At 42.1% G+C, this 21190-nt stretch overlaps 1 protein-coding gene across 7 annotated transcripts in view; it reads left to right on the plus strand.

Moving 5' to 3' along the window:
- Positions 1 to 21190, plus strand: part of birc6 (baculoviral IAP repeat containing 6) — a 135037-nt gene that overhangs the window by 110016 nt on the left and 3831 nt on the right. For all 7 annotated transcript variants that reach the window (XM_079690602.1, XM_079690605.1, XM_079690603.1 and 4 more), the window contains 4 exons: positions 762 to 979; positions 4260 to 4421; positions 8089 to 8166; positions 12136 to 12324. In XM_079690602.1, the coding sequence (XP_079546728.1) occupies positions 762 to 979; positions 4260 to 4421; positions 8089 to 8166; positions 12136 to 12324 (647 nt within the window). The remainder of the gene's footprint in view (positions 1 to 761; positions 980 to 4259; positions 4422 to 8088; positions 8167 to 12135; positions 12325 to 21190) is intronic.

A 21190-nucleotide genomic window follows, 5' to 3' on the forward strand; every position in this document is an offset into this window, starting at 1 on the left:
AATAGCAGACATTTTTTAACAATGACCACAATATCATTATTTTAATAAACCAAATATGAACAATTGAGGAAAATGAGGAAGAACTGATGATTCAAATGTTGTAGTACAAGTAATGTAGTTAGTGCATAAATTACTATTGCAACAAATGTGTTCATTTTCTTCATTATAAGTCGATCTTTTTTTGGACGAATGCTCCGGTCCAGTGGTTACAATGGTGGGGCCAGTGATAATACGGAGGGCCAGTGGCATTTTACCCTTAATGTCTACCCCTACAGTATATTTGTACTGGAAGACCAGTTGTTCTAAGGGCAAGAAACAGCATAGCTTCTTAGCTCTTAAAGTGTCTAACAGAAGAATGACAATGTTAGAGCAAGAGCTAACAGAACCAACTAGCTAGCATGCTGTCCATCTAGTGATGCCAGTAAAACAGCCTTTTCCCTTTTTTGTAGCAAATGTAAGCAAAAAGTTGTTCAGCTTTAAAAGGTATTCAGCAATGGTACATTATTTTAGCAAGATAACTAGCTAACCGCAGCATGCTACATGTCCTTTCGTCCCTCCATTACTACTGAAGGAAAGAAGAACTTCTAATAAGTGGTCCTAACAATTCATTTAAACATGGCTAAAAATATAAATGTATATTTTAAAGTTGTTATTTGAAGTGTTTACAGGCAGTACTGATGTTTTTAGGTTTAGTTGAGAGGAGAATAGTACATTCCTGCAGCAGTGAGAGCTTCCTCACTCTGGCCTCTCTCTCTCTTCAGACACCTTTGAGATGGTTTCGGAGGACGACGATGGGAAGGTGATGTTCAAGGTGAACTACCACTACATGTCTCAGGTGAAGAACGCTAGCGACACCAACAGCGCCGCCCGATCCCGCCGCCTGGCCCAGGAGGCCGTCACCCTGTCCACCTCCCTGCCCCTCTCCTCCTCCTCCAGCGTCTTTGTCCGCTGTGATGAAGAGAGGCTGGACATCATGAAGGTAAAATACCACTTCAAATTGTCATAAAGTCATGGATATGTCATAGTTTTGCTGGTGTGTACAGGGTTTTGTACTGAGATTCATAGAGACCACTAATTTAAGAACTAGAGGGTTTGGATTGTTCTACTGGACTGTGTTACTGCGTCGGGTGTTTCCACTTACAACTGGCCATGATATACTCATTCCCCCACTGACATTTCATTAATGGCTCTCAACCCACATGTTGCTAATTGTCAAAATCCTCATCTCTTAGCTCAGTTTTGCCAAAAAAACACTTTAAAGTGGACCTATCATACTATTTCAATAATATAGTGTATAGGATCATACCTATATAAGGCATATTTATACTTTTTATTTTTCAAAATACCAAGCAAATCATGCATTTTAGCCATTCCTCATTTCGCTCAATTCAACACTGTCTTTGCATGGGCTGATTCTGTGAGAACAGCACCATCTACAGGCCTGGCATATGTACTACAGCGTCTCCAGTGCTTTCGAACGGCAATGTCCGTGGCTGTCTCCTCCTGATTGGTGGAGTTGGCCCAATAGCCGTAGCGCCACTTCTGTGACGTCATAGAAGTGTTCAAATCTGGATCAGTTTTTATCAGATCCGTTGCAGCCCCTTTTTAAGAGATTTGGGTATGGAGGAAAATAGAGAGGGTGCACAAAGAATAAAACTAACTGTATTTGTAGGAACAAATATACATGAAAACCTCAGTCCTCAAAGCAGAATGAGGCATTCTACACTGCCCGTCCAAAAGAGAAGTTGCCCACTAATATTTTGTTGGACCGCCTTGGCGCCTTCAGCTTTGAGTTTGGCAGGCCGTCGCCGTGGCATCATTTCGATAAGCTTCTGCAATGTCACAACATGCATTTCTGTCCAGAGTTGCATTCATTTTCTGCCAAGATCTTTTAATGATGATGGGAGAGTCACACCGCTGCGCAAAGTCTTCTCCAGCACATCCCAAAGATTCTCCACAGGGCTGAGGTGTGGACTCTGTGGGGGCCAGTCCATGTGAGGAAGGGAGGGCTCCTGCTCCCTGAACCCCTCATTCACTATGTGAGCCCCCCTGGCATTGTCCTCTTGGAATATGTCCGTGCCATCAGGGAGGAAGAACTCCATTGATGTTAGACCTGGTCATTCAGTATATTGAGGAAGTCAGCTGACCTCATTCTTTGGGAACATAACGTTGCTAAACCTAGACCTGACCAACTGCAGCACCCCCAGATCATAGCCTGCCCCCACAGTACGGTAGGCACTAGGCCTCTCTTCTTACCCTGATGCACTCATCACTCTGGAACAGGATGAATCTGGATCCATTTATTTGGTTTTAAATAATGCGTTGGACAGTTCTTTCCCTGATTTGAGTAGTTTCACCAATCTCCTTAGTTGCTTTCTTTGCTTGATGTAGGCCAATCATTTGATCTTTTTGTTACCGATTAATGTCCTTGTCTTCCGACATGGATGTTTAAGAAATGAGAAGCTAAACACCACATCAGCTGGGGTTAAATAACTTGTTACCAGCTGAAACATATGAATCTCTGCAGTAATTATCCAATGGAAGGCTTTTCCAGATTGGCTCAGTTAAATCCAGGTGGTGACTTTTTTTTTGGACAGGCAGTATATATATATGTTATACTTGCTGTGAGCACCAAGCTGGTATAAAAGAAAGGATCTTAGTCCATAGCCAAGAGTCCTGTCACAGCGGTGCACTGTTTCCTTCTGCAAATACGTTCATACACACCAACTAAAGCTCACTTTCTCCATGAGTGTAGCATGGCCTGAGGAGCAGCATTAGCACAAAGGAACAGTAGCTGATGAGGTGGAAATCTCCTGATCTGTGAGGGTCAGCGCATCCTGTGCCCCCCCCCCCCTGCATCCTTACGCCAGGACAAAGAAACTTTGTAGCAGCTGCTTTAAAAGGAATTCTCTCAATACCCATTTAATACTACGGGAAAAAAATTGAATCCCATTAATTCTACATAACCTCACTTACTCTTTTTGAATACTGTTTCTTTAGGAAGTTTAACAAGTAATAATTAACCTTTCTAACATCTATTTTATATTGCCATGAAAATATATTCTTCAGAAAACTGTAAAAAAATTCATTTTAAAAGATTGCATTTAAACACATCATCATAATGTTTAACTCTACATTCACAATACACATTTTTAGTAAATAGAGCCTGAATGCACCTCGGATGCTGACAGCTAACATTAACAAGGAGAAAATAGGGTGATTCCCCTGCACGCATGTAGGGAGTTTAATGAATACATTTTGACAAAAGGTCAACTGATGTGTACTTTGTGGGTGTTTGGGTAACAAGAAAGACAGATGTGGATGTGCCAGCAGACAGACTCGCTTTAGGAACTAACAAGATTAATTGAAATTCAATGATTTTATGTGTCAATAAGACGCCATTAGTCTCAAGCCTGTAGTACTAAAGTTAAGGTTGTCTTGGAAAAAGTTGTTGTTGTATAATACAAAGGTATAATATATGACATTTAAACTGTGGTTCAATACTTTTCTGTTCAGGCATATAACAAGTAGGGTCATATCTTGTTTTTGTTTTTTGATAAAGATATATCGAAAGATAATTGAATCAAATATTAAAATAATTATATATACAGTTTTAAGGATTTAATATAGTTAATAAATTGTTGTATTGATTGAGTTATAAAAAAAAAAAAATCGTTTAATAAGTTGTTAGAATAATTGACTAATCAAAACAACATCTTTTGTGGTGCAACCCCAGCTGCTTCACAGACCGAGCAGCACTTCATACTGCAGCTATAACAAAGCCCTACAGTTCAATTTGTTTCTTTTAAAGGCTTGTTTACTATTTCTGCTTAAGGTTCAATGATTAGATACAATAATATACTGGGGATAGAGCTTATTTGATTATATTAGCATATGCATTTATGTCCTTATGACACGTTTTAAGTGTGTTTGTTTTGTTTGATTAATGAGCTTATCTCATTTGTTCATGAAACAAAGAGTTGTTGCTACACATGCCAGGAGAGGTGTAGATAGAGCTGGTCTCATTCGTTCTGCTAATTTCACCCTTTAGCCTGTTGTTACTCACATTGTTGTGGCCGTGAATACGCCTGAGAGAGAGTCGCAACTAATTCACCTTGATATATTGCCATTAGCACTTCATTTAATTTGTACTTCCTGTTATCAGTGTGTCCACCTTTCTTTAATAAAGCCCCTCTCCATGAGTGCGATTAATAACCTTCTCAGTGCTTCCTCTTCATCACCTCTCCTCTGTGTTTCAGGTTCTCATCACAGGCCCAGCCGACACACCGTACGCCAACGGCTGCTTTGAGTTTGATGTGTATTTCCCCCAAGACTACCCCAACTCCCCCCCTCTGGTCAACCTGGAGACCACCGGGGGACACAGTGTGCGCTTTAACCCTAACCTCTACAATGATGGCAAAGTGAGTGGAAACCAGCTCTGAGTCTGTTAGTGTGTGTCATCATCAAGAACAGGATGGATTTGTTTTTATTAACCCTTTCATCATTTTGAATCATCAATCACAAACAGAAATGTAGTCTTCCATTTAGATTTGAATGATCAAAGGTATCATTTCTGATAATGACAAATGATTTCTTCATTTTCATTTTTAAAAATGGGTATAACTACACAACTCAAACTCACTTTCATTTAACCTGAGATGGAAAAACATATACAACAAATTCAAAATGTAGTATAAAACATCTAGGAACAAAGTCCTTTACATGAAGTAGAATCCTAAATGATGACATTTCCGTGTAGCGTCATATCTTCTCAAATAAAGAATCAAACCCGCAATACTAAGACATGTAGTGACTGCAAAGAAAATGACATTTCTGAAATAATTGAGTTTACCGTGTTTAGTGAGATGGCTATAAAAGATAGTTGTCCATCAAAAACCCAACAAGGTGTAGAAATGTCAAATTCACCCAGCACATCTGAAGAGCGTCCCTGTCAGGTGTCCAGTTTTAAATTAAAGCTGACATTTGGACGACATCCCTCCAGAGTTCTTTTTTTGCGATGTTAGAACATATTTAGCTCTCCCTCTCTGGTCCTGGCTTTCTTCCATTGAGTAGTTGGGGTCAAGGTTACCCCCACATCTGTGGCTCATCATCAGGCAGCCGCTGACACTCCGCACACATTCCAATAATGAGCCCAGACAGCTTCTATAAAAAATAACTTGGGCTGGGATAAAACTAAAGGAAGCAAGCCATCATTCACCACGCTGATGAGGTATGGAAAGAGAAAATAGCTGCTCCAGAATTTCAGCTGGAGCTCTTGTATTCTTGTCCAGCTGTGAGCCATGCAACAGGTTCAACAGTGGAGCACTAATGGCGCATTTCCACTACAGCGCGGTTTAAGCGCGCTGTACCCGGCCCGCTTTTGTTTGCGTTTCCACTAGGGGCAGTTCCAGCTAGCGGGTACTTTTTCACAGTTTTTCTGGCTCGACAAAATCGAGGTTCTTTCCGGGCCAACAACCGGGCTGAATATGCTAAACTAGTGAGAGAATCGCTTGCAAGGGGGCTACAACTACAACAAAATGAACATATTTAACCGTGATTTAATTGTAATACACGTTTCAAAACGATGCTGAAGTAACAACATACTGATAGCGGTTAGTAAAAAACATTAATTAATGCTTTGACAAGTCTGCAGACAGACGACAGGCGAAAAACCTTTTAAAATGCATGTTTACTAAATGGAGATCGGCTAAGCTAACGCAGTATATGCTCCGACCGTCCACACTCACAACAACGGCCTACAGACATAAATAAAGCAGCGACTGTATTCGCCATGACACAGACAGTCTGTGGTTTGTACTTGTTTAACTTTTGTCTAGTTTCTGAACAGATATGAGGAGCTGTGAGCTCTGAAGGCTAACGGCTGATGTTGGTTTTCTTTGGTTCTCATTTAACATGACGTCACGGCTCCGCCTTCACTGCGTTACTATAGTTACTGCCCCAGCTACTAAACTGTAATGGAAACGAAATTCAGCATAAAGTGAGCCTGGCCTACCAAGGCCTAACTATACAGTACTAAGCCGAGCGAGGCCCTGCTGTGGAAATGCGCCATAATTGGCGTCAAAGCTTAATATTGAGTCCAATCAAGATGGATAGATAGATACTTTATTCATCCCAAATTGAGAAGTTATTTTGTCACAGCAGCAGTGTTGTCATTACACGAGTTAAACATATTTATAGTATACAAATATAATACAAATTAACAATAGCAGCAAGTATATACAAATTCACAAAAGAAAAGACATATATCAATAGCTTACCTAACTTTTTTGCCCCACTAATTAGTACACAATATATAAAAAAAATAATCTACTGAATACATTTGAATACTCTACAAAATACAATTTAATTCCGCTTTAGAAATATACAACGGACACATATTGGCATTGATCATACAGTGGGGCAAAAAAGTATTTAGTCAGCCATCAATTGTGCAAGTTCTCCCACTTAAAAAGATGAGAGAGGCCTGTAATTTCCATCCTAGGTACACTTCAACTATGAGAGACAGAATGGGGGGAAAGAATCCAGGAAATCACATTGTAGGATTTTTTATGAATTAATTGGTAAATTCCTCGGTAAAATAAGTATTTGGTCGCCTACAAACAAACAAGATGTATGGCTCTCACAGACCTGTAACTTCTTCTTTAAGAGCCTCCTCCGTCCTCCACTTGTTAACTGTATTGATGGCACCTGTTTGAACTCGTTATCAGTATAAAAGACACCTGTCCACAACCTCAAACAGTCACACTCCAAACTCCACTATGGCCAAGACCAAAGAGCTGTCAAAGGACAGCAGAAACAAAATTGTAGACCTGCACCAGGCTGGGAAGACTGAATCTGCAACTGGTAAGCAGCTTGGTGTGAAGAAATCAACTGTGGGAGCAATTATTAGAAAATGGAAGACATGCAAGACCACTGATAATCTCCCTCGATCTGGGGCTCCACGCAAGATCTCACCCCGTGGGGTCAAAATGATCACAAGAACGGTGAGCAAAAATCCCTGAACCACACGGGGGGACCTAGTCAATGACCTGCAGAGAGCTGGGACCAAAGTAACAAAGGCTACCATCAGTAACACACTACGCCGCCAGGGACTCAAATCCTGCAGTGCCAGACGTGTCCCCCTGCTTAAGCCAGTACATGTCCAGGCCCGTCTGAAGTTTGCTAGAGAGCATTTAGATGATCCAGAAGAGGATTGGGAGAATGTCATATGGTCAGATGAAACCAAAATAGAACTTGTTGGTAAAAACTCAACTAGACGTGTTTGGAGGAGAAAGAATGCTGAGTTGCATCCAAAGAACACCATACCTACTGGGAAACATGGGGGTGGAAACATCATGCTTTGGGGCTGTTTTTCTGCAAAGGGACCAGGACGACTGATCCGTGTATAGTAAAGAATGAATGGGGCCATGTATCGTGAGATTTTGAGTGACAACCTCCTTCCATCAGCAAGGGCATTGAAGATGAAACGTGGCTCGGGCAACGAAGGAGTGGCTTCGTAAGAAGCATTTCAAGGTCCTGGAGTGGCCTAGCCAGTCTGCAGATCTCAACCCCATAGAAAGTCTTTGGAGGGAGTTGAAAGTCCGCGTTGCCCAGCGACAGCCCCAAAACATCACTGCTCTAGAGGAGATCTGCATGGAGGAATGGGCCAAAATACTAGCAACAGTGTGGGAAAACCTTGTAAAGACTTACAGAAAACGTTTGACCTCTGTCATTGCCAACAAAGGGTATATAACAAAGTATTGAGATGAACTTTTGTTATTGACCAAGTACTTATTTTCCACCATAATTTGCAAAAAAGGTCTATAAAAATCAGACAATGTGATTTTCTGGATTTTTTTACTTTCTCATTTTGTCTCTCATTGTTGAGGTATACCTAGGATGACAATTACAGGCCTCTCATCTATTTAAGTGGGAGAACTTGTACAATTTGTGGCTGACTAAATACTTTTTTGCCCCACTGTATGTACAGTTACATTTTAATCAAACAATTGATGGAGCAGTTCCCCTTAGATATGTCATGTTGAACAAAAAAAACGTATAACTCAATTTTTTTTTTTTTTTAACCAGGTATGTTTAAGTATCCTCAACACATGGCATGGGAGACCAGAGGAGAAGTGGAACCCTCAGACCTCGAGCTTCTTACAGGTGAGCCTCAGATCCATCAGGCCTGCTGTCAGGGGGGTCAGCATGCTGTTAGAGTCTTTGTGTCCCAGGCTGCACTTCATCTCTGGCTGTCACTACAGTGCTGCAGGCTCTGTATTAATAGGCCTGGTGGATCAACAGCTGACATGAAAGATCCCTTTTAAAGCCGAGTTATCACTCTGCTTTGGCCACAGTGTGTGGGAGTTAATCAAAGCAAACACAAGGCACTATCATTTGAACCTGGGAGCCATGCCCGCTCACACACACATCACTCATCTCGGACGCCTCATTTTCAGCTTTGATTCTGTAGACTGTTTTCACATCACATTTCATCCTGAAAAAGCTAAGCAGTATGGAGGATACATAGCTATGAAGATAACCAAGACCCATTGTAGCTAAACTGCCAAATGTTACATTTTCTTAATGTTTTTTATTTTGTAAAAAGACTAGTTAATCTGTGTTTACAAAATATAAAGCCAGTGGTACCAAGTAACTAAGTAATTGTACTTAATTACAATTTTGACAGTAGTTTACTTGAGTATTTACATTTTCTGCTACTTTGTACTTCTACTCCATTACAATTCAGAGGTAAATGGTGTACTTACACTCCTCTACATGTATTTAATACCTTTAGTTACTTCACAGATCTGGATGAATGATGTGAAATATAATCAGGTCTTAAATCAGACTTTAGTTCCACCTGGAGTAAAGCTACCCTGCAGTATACAAAGTCATTCAAACTAGCTGCACCTTTACCAGCTTTGAGAACACTTTAATGATCAATCATTATAAAACATATCATATATATTATTCTGAAATGGACCAATCTGCACAATGACTACTTTTACTTTTGGTACTTTAACTATATTTTGATGATAATACTTTTCTACTTTTATTTGAGTAACATTTTTATTGCAGGACTTTTACTGTAACAGAATATTCCTACTTCTACTTTTACTCAAGAACAAGACCTGAGTACTTCCACCATTGGCACGCGGCACCGTAACCAGTGAATAGGAATAAGTGTGCAAAATATTTAAATGTTATTTTCGGATCCTGAACGAGACCGCCGCCAGGGCGCGTCTCCCCGTTAACTGCAGAAGCAAGCCATGCACGCAACGCAGCCCCGCTCTCTTTAACTCCAGGCCACTTTCTGCCGCTTTCTTCCGTGGTGCAGTGCTGATCGTTTCACCACAGAGGAAAGCACTTTACAAATTGCAGTACTCGTAAGGAGCTGTACAAATGTTGCGCAGTTGTTGCGTGGCTGTGTCTTTATTTATTTACTTACTTATTACTTTATTATTTATTTTTGTATTAGTTGAAAGCCCAGTGGCGATCTGTTCATCGAAATAATATGCTACAAAGGGGGCGGACTGGCCATCTGTGTGTTGAACTTCCCTGTCGGCTACCAGACCGTAGTCGAGGAAACGGGGGGATGACTCTGTTGTTTAAACCAATTATTTAAATGTGTTGCGCTGACAGGTCCACACACTGCTTCCCCGCAGCAAGGCTCCCCCACCCTCCTGTTGACAGTTCACGAGCGTCGAGCTCCTCCCCCCGCCCCCCCGTTGATAATTCACGATCTTCGGCACGATGATAACAATTATTTTTTTTGTAATGGCACTTCATATCAAAAAGGTTGCCGACCCCTGCCTTAGATAATGTTAGGCATTGAGCAACGACTGGTTATCTTTAGTGGTGCACTGAGGTATGGATGAACACAAACTCTTGAACGCAGCACGATGACATTCACACACAGCGTTGTTTGTTATTGGCCCGCATCGTTTTTCATACCACTGCTATGCTGACGACTCCCAATGAATTCTGTCCTTTCCCCGCTCAGAGACCCAGGTCGTCGCACGCATCTCTGCTTGTCTAGCGGACATCTCTCAGTGGATGTCTGCTCATCACCTCAAGCTCAACCTTGACAAGACTGAACTGCTTTTCCTTCCGGGAAAAGATTGTCCGACTCTATACCTAACAATCAACATCGGCACCTCTGTTGTTTCCCCAAGTCAGACTGCAAGGAATCTGGGTGTGATCCTAGATAACAAACTGTCCTTCACTGCAAACATTGCTGCTACAACCCGCTGCTGCAGATACACTCTTTACAACATCAGGAGGATACATCCCCACCTGACCCAGAAAACAACGCAACTTCTGGTCCAGGCTCTCGTCATCTCACGCCTAGACTACTGCAACTCCCTCCTGGCTGGACTACCTGCATGTGCCATCCGACCTCTGCAGCTCATCCAGAATGCAGCGGCTCGTCTGGTCTTCAACCTTCCTAAATGTTCCGGTGACTGCTAGAATCCACTTCAAGACACTGGTACTTGCGTACCATGCTGCGAATGGATCTGGCCCTTCCTACATCCAGGACATGGTTAAACCATACGCCCCAGCACGTGCACTCCGCTCTGCATCAGCCAAACAGCTCGCTGCACCCGCACTGCGAGGGGAACCCAAGTTCCCATCAGCAAAAACACGTGGGTTTGCTATCCTGGCTCCAAAATGGTGGAATGAGCTCCCCCTTGAAATCAGGACAGCAGATAGCTTGCGCATCTTCCGGCGCAGACTGAAAACTCATCTCTTTCGACTCCACTTCGAGCGATAGAATTACCAACAAAGAATTGCTAACAAAGCACTTATATACTAATAAAGGACTGGCTTTTCTAAAGCCAGTTTAGTAGCACTTGGCTCTATGAAACCTGATGTACTTATATGATTCTGTTTTCTTCTAGTTTGTATCTTCTTGGTTAAATGCACTTATTGTAAGTCGCTTTTGATAAAAGCGTCAGCTAAATGTAATGTTTGGTTTATGCACACACTTGCATTAAAGCGAGCAGGGCCCTTGGAAATTGATCCCTCCTTTGCAGAGTTCGAGAGTGCATAGAGATGTCTTCATTGATTATCATTTAATTTAGTGTGCTAGGGATCAATAATGGAAAATAAGGGGGTTCAAATAGGAGACAGGGGAGTAGGCTGGGAGCAGGCAGTCATCAACAAGGGTGGATATTGCCTCTGATATCTGTCAACCCATTTTAAGACAGACGGCTCACCACAGTTGAAGTTCACTGGTATCTTCCGGATGGAGCATTATCAGAAGCACAGCAACCAGCTCCAGAAGGCTGGTCGGCCTTCACTGCCAGGTGCTCTTTGTTTGTGATGTAGTGGGCGGCGTCCTTATTCTCCTTGAGACGGACATTAATCGTGCTGTTAATACAGATATATTCAGGGGTATATCTTTCTGCTTCCAAAAAAATTATTGCTTTTGTCAGAGTCCACCCCTGCCCAGAATATTGAAGAGGCGGCTTTAGATGTAGAAGACACTCTGAGTGTCCGTGTAATTACCAAAGGATCAGGGTTAGACCAAACCATTGGGACACATTCATGAATTACAGTGTGGTTTCACACCAGCTCTCTGGAAACCAGACCAAGCTGCATTTCATATCATTGCAGCGTGTAGGGTTATATCGGCAATCATAATTTCTTCAATCAGAATACTTTATTTTTCTTGGGGAAAAGTAGGTTTTGTAATAGTTGCTACATAAAAAATTATAATTATAACATAGAGATTTTTATAAACATGCTTCAGGTCAGCTGATTGAAATGAAATACAAAATAATCAAAATATGCATATGAACTTAGAAGTTTAAGTAAGAATGTGCCAGAAATATTAGAAAAATTAAGATATTTATATCAACATTAGAGGTAAAAATGTGCACTATATATTGCATGTGCATTACAATAAATACAGTGGTGTATTATGAATAAGAGGTAGATAATGATAGATAGGATAATGCACAGTATAAGGGTTTGGCGGCTGATGGTGAAGTTAGTCCTGTTGTCAGTGTATTGAGTAGGGAGTTTAACGGAATGACTTCCTGTTCTGCTGTTTAAAGTTTCTAACCAGGTATCCTGAAGCTTTCCAATACATCCTTTATTTTCCCTCCGTGTTTTTAAATTGTGTAGGTTCTGGTGTCGGTGCAGTCCCTCATCCTGGTGGCTGAGCCCTACTTCAACGAGCCGGGGTATGAGCGCTCCCGCGGGACCCCCAGTGGCACCCAGAGCTCCCGGGAGTATGACGGCAACATCCGGCAGGCCTCGGTCAAATGGGCCATGTTGGAGCAGATGCGAAACCCCTCACCATGCTTCAAAGAGGTAGGGGTCTCTATCCTGCTCAGTTTATCTGATGTTTCCTTCAACATGCCGTTCTGTGTATGATCATGTCATTCCTGGAACAACTTGAACTCAGGGCTCTCTCCTTTTAACTGCACCTACAAAGGAATCATGGTCATTTTTACAATATAAACTTGGTATTTGTTGAAGAGGTGGGGTTCAAGATAAATCAAGAAAAGAACACCTTCTTCAGAATGCATTCCATGTGTCATTGTAATAATCAAAGGGAATGTTTTAAAGAAAAGTGAAATGTTTTAATAATGGTGATTGAAGGCCTGAAATGGCCGGGACTTGGGCTGAGACTTTCAGACTTAATTCTGTCAAATGTACTGATTGTATTCTTTGCAGAGGCAGTCATTTATTTGTATTTTCTTCTCACTTCCACTCTCAATACACATTCCTAATAGAATACAGAAATGTTGACATAATGCATTAGCTTCACACCTTTTGCCCTTCTTGACATTTTCCATCAACTGAAGAGGAATGAAAAGCAGCTTCCCTCCCTCAGGCTGTCTGATAATACATCGTATGAATCCCTTGTAGATGACATTGTCTCGAAGTTGGCCAATTCCTCCTCCCCCCTCTCTTCCTCACAGTTTCTTGATACAATGTAATCTTTTAAATGGTCCGTATTCAGACTGATGTGCAGGGGAAGATAACAATCTTTCAACCTGCTCATCCAGAGCAGCTCCATTCGGAAATGTCAGGAAACAAGAGGCACGGAGGCAGAGGAGCGCTCTGCTGAGAGGACTGACTGATGGGATTACTTCTGGTTCTTTCCCCCCACTTTGAAAGGATTACATCAGTGGTCACCAACCTTTTTAAGCCCAAGATCACCGACCTCGGCCTAGGTGAAAGGCGAGATCTACCTATTGCAGAATTGAGTGAAAAAGACGTCCCAGACAATGCTTCCAATTTGGGCCTTTTATATAGGCTAATTGTATCTGAATTACTGTTACAATGAAGGCTCCATAATCAGCTCAAGGCATATAGGCAGTGGTAAAGTGCTATTGGGGGGCGGACCTCACCTCCTCAAGGGGGGTCCGGGGGGAGGCTCCCCCGGGAAGATATTTCTTTAAATATTGAAGTTGAAAGCATCAATCTGGTGCACTTTGAGAGCAACATGAAGAGATCTATGGATACCTCTCTCAGCACCCATATGAAACTGAACTGTAAACAGATTTTCTTTTTCTTTATGGATATTTTACAAATCACATTAAACTGTATTCTTGTTTTACTGCCATTAAGTGTGCTATTTCATACCTGTTTTTCATTGATTCTCTTATTGTATGTATAACTATAATGATCATATGAAGGTGTACCGTGGAAATAATCTTTTAAATAATTTGTCCTTTAGCTCACCTGAGCCCCTCAGTCTGACAGGAGAGGACTCTCCTCCAGCTTGTTGTGGAAACAGCTCCTTATGTCCATTAGTGCAGCTAGTTAACCAGATGCTAACCTCACGGTCCCCGCTAGCACAGGTCCCTCTCTCTCCCTCTCTCCCTCCCTCACTCCCTCTCTCCCTCACTCCCTCTCTCCCTCTCTATCACACTAAATGCGCTATCGCCACACACACACAGAGCCGAGCTTGAATGACACAAGCACACATGTATTTCCATGCAACTCTCTGATTGGTCTGGTGTGTTGCCTCTGTTGCGTTCACTGAACACGGGAAATTACAGTCCTGCCGTCGTCTCTTGTGTCATGATGAGGTTCACGTAAAGCACGGTTAATGTATTATATTATTGAGGTGTCTCAAATATACGTCAATCAAGTGGAACCTGCTAACAGGGTGGTAGATGATAGGTTTACATCTAAAAACGTATTTTTCAAACATTATTATTTTAATTTTCTTTTTCTTTCTTTTATTACTTTTTTTTTAACGGTCCGCGATCTACCCGCACCACACTCGCGATCGACTGGTCGGCGACCACTGGATTACATGATCAAAACATTTCTAATAGAAACACATCCAAATAGTGATTTCATGAATAGGTTTCAAAAGGGTCATTTGATATATTGGATTTGACTTTACTGCTCTTTTGACTTCATTCAATAAGAATTGAGCTGAAGGACTTTGAGGAACACATTTATTGGTTATTCTTCTGACCAATATTCAAATGTCTCCAGATGAATTCATCTCCACACCTATGTTGGTGGTCTACATGGTATACATCTATACAAAGCTTAATCACAATCATGTTTCTGTTGGAGCCGAGCCATGCCTCCATATCCACATGGCAACTATATTGTAGGGCTGACTGTTCATGCTTTCACAAGAATATTTACACAATAATGTTTTTGATCAAGGTCTTTTTATTGGTTTTAAGGACACAAGATACAATGATCAATACAATATTACATTCCAAATGAAACAACACCCCACCCGCTCCAACAGAGCCCCACCCCTATTATGGTATTACTGTACCGATTAGTAATGACATTAACAATTACATGTATAAATACATTCAACATGACCGGTTCAATGACATAAAAACAAAGAAAAACATTTTTGGAACGTGGATATAAATACTGCGTGGTTTAAGGCAGCATTTAGAATAAATTCAGAATATAATTTCACTTTACTGTAATTCAGCCTTTCAGACCAGGAAAGATACTAATGCTATATTACCATATCATAGATCAGGGGTTTGGCCTTGGGCCAATTTTTTTCTGAGCCACTAGATGGCGGGCCGGAACATAATCAGAGGCTAATTTAAAGTCGACCTATCATGCTATATTTGAATAATATATTGTAGGGCCATACCTATACAAAACATTTCTGTGAAGTATATTTTTCAAAATACCAAACAGATCATGCATTTTAGCCATGCCTCATTTAGCTCTATTTGCTCTATTCCAGCCCTGTCTTCACAAGGGCTGATTCTGTGGCAAATGAGCTGCAGCAGGGGGGCGAGCCACGAGTGTCATGTTACCATGCTGTTACCATGCCACGGCAACCCCCATTCCCCTGATAGGTGGAGAGTTGCCCATATAGGCGGAGCACCCCGTTTCTGACGTCAGAACAATTTCAAATCTGTATCAGTCTGTATCAGATCCGTTGCAGCCCCGTTTTTAGAGATTTGGGTACGGAGGAAAAGAGAGGGTTTTATTTTCTGAAGCTGCGTGAGTTCCCTGACACACCAAGGACACATCTTCATGTATAAAAGACATACAAAAGTGCATTTTGCATGATAGGTCCCCTTTAAGTAATTGATTGTTAAAACATGTGACACGTTCAAATGCTTGGGGGGGGTTGTTGCGGTGCCGTTCTGTGATTCTACAGATGGCCAGTCCGCCACTGCTCACAAGCTTATTAAGATCCAAGGCTTTTGTGCGTTTGAATCAACTTTTTTTTCAAAATTAAGCTGCCAACTGGGGTGGCAGCATATGCACCACTACCCCTCGCCCTCCATGATCAAGCGGCTTTCTCCGATTTTGTTGTCAATGTTTTGACTGAACTTTGTTACTGTTCACATAAGTAAACATTACGTTTGAATGATTTAGTGAGCTGGTGTTATTTTTTTCACACCACAAACCGCATATTGGCTATTTCAGCACCATGCGCTGTCCACCTACTTATTGATCCACAATCAGCGTCAGTGCACCCTGCTGCCAGATTGTACCTGTGCTGTGTGTCATTCACTCTCAACATGGATAAAAGTACAATAAGCATTCTTCAGGTGTAGGTAGATTCTCTATTCGGACATTATAGCCCTACCTGAACTAAATATTATACATTTCATTTCTTGTTGTTCTCTTTTATGAGCCATCAGTTGGGGAAAGGTCAATTCTCTTCTAAAAAACGTACATAATAATTCAAAACAAACCTCAGTCTTCTCAAATATCAAAATAAGACTAATTGTCTTTGGTTGAAGGTACATATCGATCACAGTTTTATTTGACCACTAGGGGGCGCTCACGGACCACCAGTGGTCCGCGGACCACACTTTGAGAAGCACTGCTCTAGGCCAGTGTTTCTCAAATCGCCCCCTAGTGGTCCATGAGTATATTGGTAAAATTTCACATTTGAAATTAAGTAATTAACTTAAATTTTCCGCAGTCTCGCAGGAATAACTCCTTAATGGAGCGAGCTTAACTTTCTGGAAGTAGATCGCATTTGAACGAAAATGCTTATATAATCTGTAGTTTTATTTCATTTTGTATTGTTGATTTAATGTGGGAACGAGGCGATGTAGAGAAGTCACGTTAAGCTGTTGTTATTATTAGGCTGTACTTTGTTATATACTATATATATATATATAGTGGGGTAAAAAACTATTTAGTCGGCAACCAATTGTGCAAGTTATCCCACTTAAAAAGATGAGAGGCCTGTAATTTTCATCCTAAGTATACCTCAACTATGAGAGACAAAATGAGAAAAAGAAATCTAGAAACTGACATTGTCTGATTTTTAAAGAATTTATTTACAAATTATGTTGGAAAATAAGTATTTGGTCGCCTACAGACAAACAAGATTTCTGGCTCTCACAGACCTGTAACTTCTTCTTTAAGAGCCTCCTCTGTCCTCCACTTGTTAACTGTATTAATGGCACCTATTTGAACTCGTTATCAGTATAAAAGACACCTGTCCACAACCTCAAACAGTCACACTCCAAACTCCACTATGGCCAAGACCAAAGAGCTGTCAAAGGACACCAGAAACAAAATTGTAGACCTGCACCAGGCTGGGAAGACTGAATCGGCAATAGGTAAGCAGCTTGGTGTGAAGAAATCAACTGTGGGAGCAATTATTAGAAAATGGAAGAAATTCAAGACCAATGATGAATCTCCCTCGATCTGGGGCTCCACGCAGGATCTCACCCCGTGGGGTCAAAATGATCACAAGAACGGTGAGCAAAAATCCCTGAACCACACACGGGGACCTAGTCGATGACCTGCAGAGAGCTGGGACCAAAGTAACAAAGGCTACCATCAGTAACACACTACGCCGCCAGGGACTCAAATCCTGCAGTGCCAGACGTGTCCCCCTGCTTAAGCCAGTACATGTCCAGGCCCGTCTGAAGTTTGCTAGAGAGCATTTAGATAATCCAGAAGAGGATTGGTAGAATGTCATATGGTCAGATGAAACCAAAATAGAACTTTTTGGTAAAAACTCAACTAGAAGTGTTTGGAGGAGAAAGAATGCTGAGTTGCATCCAAAGAACACCATACCTACTGTGAAACATGGGGGTGGAAACATCATGCTTTGGGGCTGTTTTTCTGCAAAGGGACCAGGACGACTGATCAGTGTAAAGGAAAGAATGAATGGGGCCATGTATCGTGAGATTTTGAGTGACAACCTCCTTCCATCAGCAAGGGCATTGAAGATGAAACGTGGCTGGGTCTTTCAGCATGACAATGATCCCAAACACATCGCCCGGGCAACGAAGGAGTGGCTTCGTAAGAAGCATTTCAAGGTCCTGGAGTGGCCTAGCCAGTCTCTAGATCTCAACCCCATAGAAAATCTTTGGAGGGAGTTGAAAGTCCGTGTTGCCCAGCGACAGCCCCAAAACATCACTGCTCTAGAGGAGACCTGCATGGAGGAATGGGCCAAAATACCAGCAACAGTGTGTGAAAACCTTGTGAAGACTTACAGAAAACGTTTGACCTCTGTCATTGCCAACAAAGGGTATATAACAAAGTATTGAGATGAACTTTTGTTATTGACCAAATACTTATTTTCCACCATAATTTGCAAATAAATTCTTTAAAAATCAGACAATGTGATTTTCTAGATTTTTTTTTTCTCTCATAGTTGAGGTATACCTAGGATGAAAATGACAGGTCTCTCTCATATTTTTAAGTGGGAGAACTTGCACAATTGGTGGCTGACTAAATACTTTTTTTCCCCACTGTATAGTATCGGGAGGGGGTCAGCGATCACCGGAGGCGCGGGGACCCCCCCGAGACCCCCCGGGGCTCCGGCTATTTTACAAATGTCGGGGGGGGGGTGGAGTAAGCTAGCATTCGTGGCTAAGGCGTTCCCCGCCAGCATAATATGCGGTCGGCGGGCTCCGGCAAACGGAGCAGTCCTGCTAGTGTTGGTAAGCGGGCCCATTGTTTTGGGATATTTGTAGAGTTGGGTGGTCCGCGAGTGTTTTTTTATTGGTTAAGTGGTCCTTGGTATGAACAAGTTTGAGAAACACTGCTCTAGGCGTTTGGAGGCTGACTGAAAGTCAGTACTCAGCCTGTCCTAAAACAAGCCCCCCATATGAACCAGGTGGCTTCTTGTAGGATGTCTAGGTTTGCTGTGCATCTTCAGAAGCCTCCGTTAATACTTTTGCTGTTTCAGCTTGTCTCTCACTTCTGGTGAATGACAGCTGACACTATTATCTGTCAGTCCATGCCTTTATTCATCATGTTGACCTCATTTTGAACAGTGATTGTTCCCTATGACAGAACACACAGTATCTCATAAAGCTATGAGGACCTTATGAGCTCAACATAGGATTCAGTTGTAGTGAAGGCTAATGTTGAAGCCATAGCTAAAACACTTTTGTTTTACTTACTAGTATTCAGTTTGTGACAGAGGAGGCCGATGGGTGCCCTTGCTGTTATGTCATTTGCATTGAGTGTGATGGAGACCTCTCTTGAGTAAGTCATGTTTCTTGTTGTTAATTTCCATCTAACTGGCGGCCTGTGTTCCCACTTTGAGTCCCACATTTGAGATTTTCTTCCATTCGTGAGTTAAAATCTTTATCCTTGTTTCTATGACAGTTTAGTTATGAACTGCTCATGGTCTCTGCTGGTTTAGACCACACTTTATCATTTCCATAACACGTGGCCAAAAGGTGAGTCAGTGGTTCCATTGGGGCATCCTTTTTTAGCTATGGTTCTGCTCCCTGTGAAAATAGTCTCACTGGTTTCCTTCAACCTTGTGCCCTCAGTAGCCTGTGTTTATCTCGTAACATTGAATAGGCTCAACGCGTAGAAAGTTCTTTTTATCATCAAGGCTCACATGAACCCACATCAGGTTCCATGGGAGCATGCTAAAGACACTGCTACTGTTTCTCTAAGCATTGAATGATTGGAATCACTAAGATGTGTAGTTTTGTGTATGTGAGAATCCAGTGTTGCCACATGGTGTTTTAGAGGGGGTACAGGCGTGAATTATGCAGCAGCAGAATGTCATGTGGAATTAAGGACAATGAGTGTTAAAATATGGATCATGGTGTGCTTGTGTTTGTGTGAGAGCAAGAGTACACTTTCTAATGTGCATGTTGGAGGTAGCTGTGGAACTCGGTGTGTGGTGATAGCTAGATCTGTGTATATGTGTTTGAGTCGGAAGGCAGCGTTGTCATATTCACATCTTTAGGAGCCACCGACAGGTTTATTCGGGGGGGGGGGTGAGCGAATAATCGATTAATATTCGCCAGGGCTGTCCGATTTTTGAATTTGATCCTGGTCAGTTTCTGGCATCCCTAATATCGATCATGGAGCTGCAGTATGCGGACGACAACGCCCTTGTAGCCCTCTCGGAAGAGGACCTACAGGGTATCCTATCAGCCTTTGTGAAAGCATAAAAAACAGCTTGGTCTAGCCATCAAGTTAAAAAAGACCCAAATCCTCCACCAAACAGCAGTACGCCTGTCCTACCCCCAAACACCTCCATTGACAACATCAGACTGGAAAATGTGGACCACTTCCCATACCTGGGCAGCCTCCTATCATCAAAAGCTGTTATTGATGATGAAATACACCATTGCCTCAGCTGTGCCAGTGGGGCTTTCTCAAGGCTAAGGAAGAGAGTCTTTGAGAACCGTGAACTCCAAGCAAAGACCAAAATCTTGGTCTATAAAGCTGTGGTGCTCCCCACTCTTCTGTATGGATCAGAAGGCTGGACCTCATACAGCAGGCACTTAAAGGCACTTGAGGCATACCATCAGAGATCCCTCCGAAAAATCCTCAGGATTAGCTGGGAGGATCGGCGCACTAACACCAGCGTCCTGGAGGAGGCTGACATTCCCACCATCACTGCCACCATTGCCCAAAACCAACTCAGATGGACTGGCCATGTTATCCGCATGCCTGACTCTCGCTTCCCAAAACAAGTCCTTTATTCCCAGCTTGTTAAAGGGAAACGGGCCCCTGGAGGCCAAAAGAAGAGGTACAAAGATAACATAAAAACGAACCTAAAGAAGTGCCACATAGACCTAAAAGCTTGGGAAGACATGGACACAGACAGGGCGACCTGGAGAAACCTTGTCCGTGAGGGTGCTGCACTATATAATGACGACCTCTGCCATGCTGCACAAGATACGCGCAGACTCAGGAAGGAGAGAGCAACCACCAAACAGGTCAAACCCTCAACCACTACATTCCCCTGTCCACACTGCACAAGAATAATCGGGTCCAGAATCTGCCTCTATGCCCACCTGAAGACCCACAAGGACCAAGAAGGAGGACAGTCATACTCGACTACGAGTGACCGCCAATGATGGGGGTGTGTGTGTGGGGGAGTGTGTGTGGACATGTATTTCCTGAAAGGTCATTTGTCAGAACATCCTCCACCCTCATCATGGTTAGCATACAGCGCTTCCTACCATGTGGTGATCGATGGAAATGTCTAAATACTAGGGCTGTCAAACGATTACAATATTTAATCCGATTAATCACAGCTTAAAAATTAATTAATCATGATTAATCACAATTCGAACTATGTCCAAAATATGCGATTTCTTTATGTATATTGTTGTGGGAATGGAAAGATAAATGAAAGAAGGCGGATATATATCCATTTAACATACAGTATGTATGTATGTTTATTATAACATTGTTCTGTGTGTCAAAATGAAAGACAGCCCACACACCTATCAATCATCAAACCGTGGGGTCTTAATTCATT

Source organism: Notothenia rossii (genome assembly GCF_949606895.1).
Source record: "Notothenia rossii genome assembly, chromosome: 6".
Lineage (NCBI taxonomy): Eukaryota > Metazoa > Chordata > Actinopteri > Perciformes > Nototheniidae > Notothenia > Notothenia rossii.